This window comes from Argentina silus (genome assembly GCF_951799395.1).
Source record: "Argentina silus genome assembly, chromosome: 18".
NCBI classification, from domain to species: domain Eukaryota; kingdom Metazoa; phylum Chordata; class Actinopteri; order Argentiniformes; family Argentinidae; genus Argentina; species Argentina silus.
The window spans coordinates 16866056-16868952 of record NC_139672.1 but is presented as its reverse complement, the minus strand read 5'-3'; the positions used below and the strand labels follow the sequence as shown (position 1 = coordinate 16868952).

General features: G+C 47.9%; 1 protein-coding gene across 1 annotated transcript; it reads right to left on the bottom strand.

Annotated features, from left to right (window-relative positions):
- Nucleotides 1–611: 611 nt before the first annotated feature.
- LOC310818623 (rho-related GTP-binding protein RhoU) lies at nt 612–2679 on the bottom strand (the record flags this gene model as incomplete). Its single annotated transcript, XM_083689621.1, has 4 exons — nt 612–1109; nt 1829–1858; nt 2015–2073; nt 2427–2679. The coding sequence occupies 4 exons, from the start codon at nt 2677–2679 to the stop codon at nt 612–614; spliced, it is 840 nt and encodes a 279-aa protein (XP_083545747.1).
- Nucleotides 2680–2897: the final 218 nt, after the last annotated feature.

Genomic DNA, 2897 nt, shown 5'->3' with positions numbered 1-2897 from the left:
GCGGTGAAGTCACACAGGGAGGTCATCGTTAAATCGTTAAAGTCATTTCACTGTCGCTCCCAGGTGTTTGATTTGACTAACGAAGAAATCCAACAACTTAATTCTGATTTATTCATTCTGATCTATTCTATCAGGGCTTTTAAACACTAAAACCTGGTTAACTATATGCTATATATTATACAAATCCTACATGGATTATAGTTGTATAGAATATAAAAATGACAAAGATAAATATGGTACAATAAGTTAATATCATATCACATAGGCTAGAATATATTAGAAATGTTCATTTTGTTTCCAACAACAACTACTCTTTATAACAACAACTATTCTCTAGTTCTTACGATGAGTCCTCTGTATGAAACAGTCCAGTGGAGGCTGGTGGAGGTAGAAATCAGAGGATGGGTTCATTGTAATGCATGGAATAGAATGAAACACGTGTTTGATACCGTTCCTGATTCCATTCCATGAATTACAATGAGCCCGTCCTCCGATTCCTACCTCCGCCAGCCTCCCCTGACTCGGACTGAAGCCATGTATTGACCACCATGCATTCTAAAGGGGAAGTAAGCTAGTTTTGAATAACGTAGCGTAGCCCCATTCACCGCCGTTCACTTGATCTCCTCTCCTGCAACCAGACAGCTGATCTTCCTCCACCAGGCCTCCCCCACACTCTTCATCTTATCCGGAGTCTTCTCCCTCAGGGTCTGCTGCTGCTTCTGGTGCTGGACCACCCTGACGCTGACGCTGTCCGACTCCTGCAAGCTCGCTGTGATGGCCGCGTCGAACACGTCCTTCAGGTTCTTCTGGGTCAGCGCCGAGCACTCGACGAAGGCCACAGCGCCGACCTCCTGGGCCCGCTGCTGGCCCTCCTCGGTGCCGACGGGCCGCTCCTGGTTCTTGGCCAGCTGGATCAGGACCTGGACGTCCTCTCTGAGGTCCAGCTGGGTGCCGACCAGGACCACGGGGGCGCCGGGGCAGAGGCAGCGGATCTCGGGCGCCCAGCGGTCGGCGGCGTTGTGGAAGGAGGAGGGCCGGACCACGCTGTAGCAGAGCACGAAGACGTCCGCGCTACGGTAGCACAGCGGGCGGAGGCGGTCCAGCTCGTCCTGGATGGGATCGGAGGAGAAGGGTCAAAGGTTAGGAATAGCCACTTAAAAACAACAACAACATTTGTTTGTTTACTTGTTGTCATTGGGACCATGTTGCTAAAACCTATCCAACTCTCTCAGATCTACTCAAGTGCCCAGGGGGCAGAGGGGAGGGTCTAGGGGTTGATTTGGGATTGGGCCAGAGTCTGTGACAGTCAACCAAAAGGGGGCAATAGAACACAGAGAGACAGAGGGGGCATTTACAGAACCACCCTGCAGGGGGCGATAGAGGTCTTAGGATCAAGGAGGCATGGGAGAATATTCTTCAAGGGGGTGTGAGAGAGAGAGAGGGGTATACAGGACAGATCCTACAGAGGGCGACCAAGGCACAGGATGCAGAGTCTGGAATCCAATCATAATCATACAACTCACTATGACAGTTTGGTCCTTGTAGGCATAACATCCATCTATTCTCAGAACTAAACTTAAACCTAAACATAGCAACTTGAAATAGGGAAATTGTAGGATGATAATGTTGCAGGAGAATAATGTAACAAGACTAGTGGGTATATGTGTGTGTGTGTGTGTGTGTGTGTGTGTGTGTGTGTGTGTGTGTGTGTGTGTGTGTGTGTGTGTGTGTGTGTGTGTGTGCGTGCGTGCGTGCGTGCGTGCGTGCGTGTGTGTGTGTGTGAAGCTACACTACAGATCATCAGCACAGGGCACCGATAATGTCTTACATTCATGGTTCCATCCTCCAAACCCCATTTCTATCATTTCCAGCCAAGCATGTGGAGAAAATAATATTGTACACATGTCTTAGTCTACATACGAGAATATCCTTGCTAAACACATAAAGATTAAATAAATAGTAGCTTACAAAAGCCTTGTTTAGTATTGGATAATAACAAATTACTTTTACCGACCTGGCCAGCCATGTCACAGAGTTGAAGTCTTACAGGTTTTCCATCAACCACGACCATTGCTGGAGTGGAGATAAGTGAGAAAAGATAGGTTATCGATTATTGATCACGATGACAGCATTTCGAGATCAATGTCAGTAATGTCTCCCGAAGGACACTAAAGCGTGGCAACGCCTGTATCTGCTTTACTATGCCATGTGCGGTACCATAACATTGTAGCCTACCATAAAATAAAATCAATAATAGGCTAACATTGACTTCAGGAGCACAATTACTGAAAACAAACAAAGAGAAATACAATTAAGACAATATTTTAGCCAATTTAGCCATGCGTAAAACATGCGCGCAATGCGGATACAGTACGAGTCTACGGTATGGATTAAATAGGTTGAATTATTGAGTTTCATGATATTACCTGCAAAGTTATCAAAGGCAGTCGGAATGTACTCCGTTGGATATCCGTTAGTGGTGTAGCTGACGATCAGGCTGGTCTTGCCCACCGCTCCATCCCCTACCAGGACGCAGTTCACCTTGCGCTCAGGTATGGAACCGGACCGTCGGCGCTTTGAACTCAGGGGAAAGTCCCGGTTCTTTATCCTCCTCGGTGGTACCGGGGGAACGTCCGACACCCGGCGAGTTTTGTGCACCCCCATGTCTTGCGGCAGCATTGCGCCTCCGAATAACGCAATATTGTATAGCCTACACTGGAGTTCAAGGTTGCCAGAACCGCGTTGCTCTCCCCAGCTCGGCAGCCATATGGTCACTGTTACGCGTCTTTCCAGGTGTGACAGAACCTGTGCGCACTTAGCTGTCCGTTTCAGTCACCAAATGCCAATAATTCATAGTATTTCAGTGTAAGCGATAGCTGGACTCACGCTGCCGACTG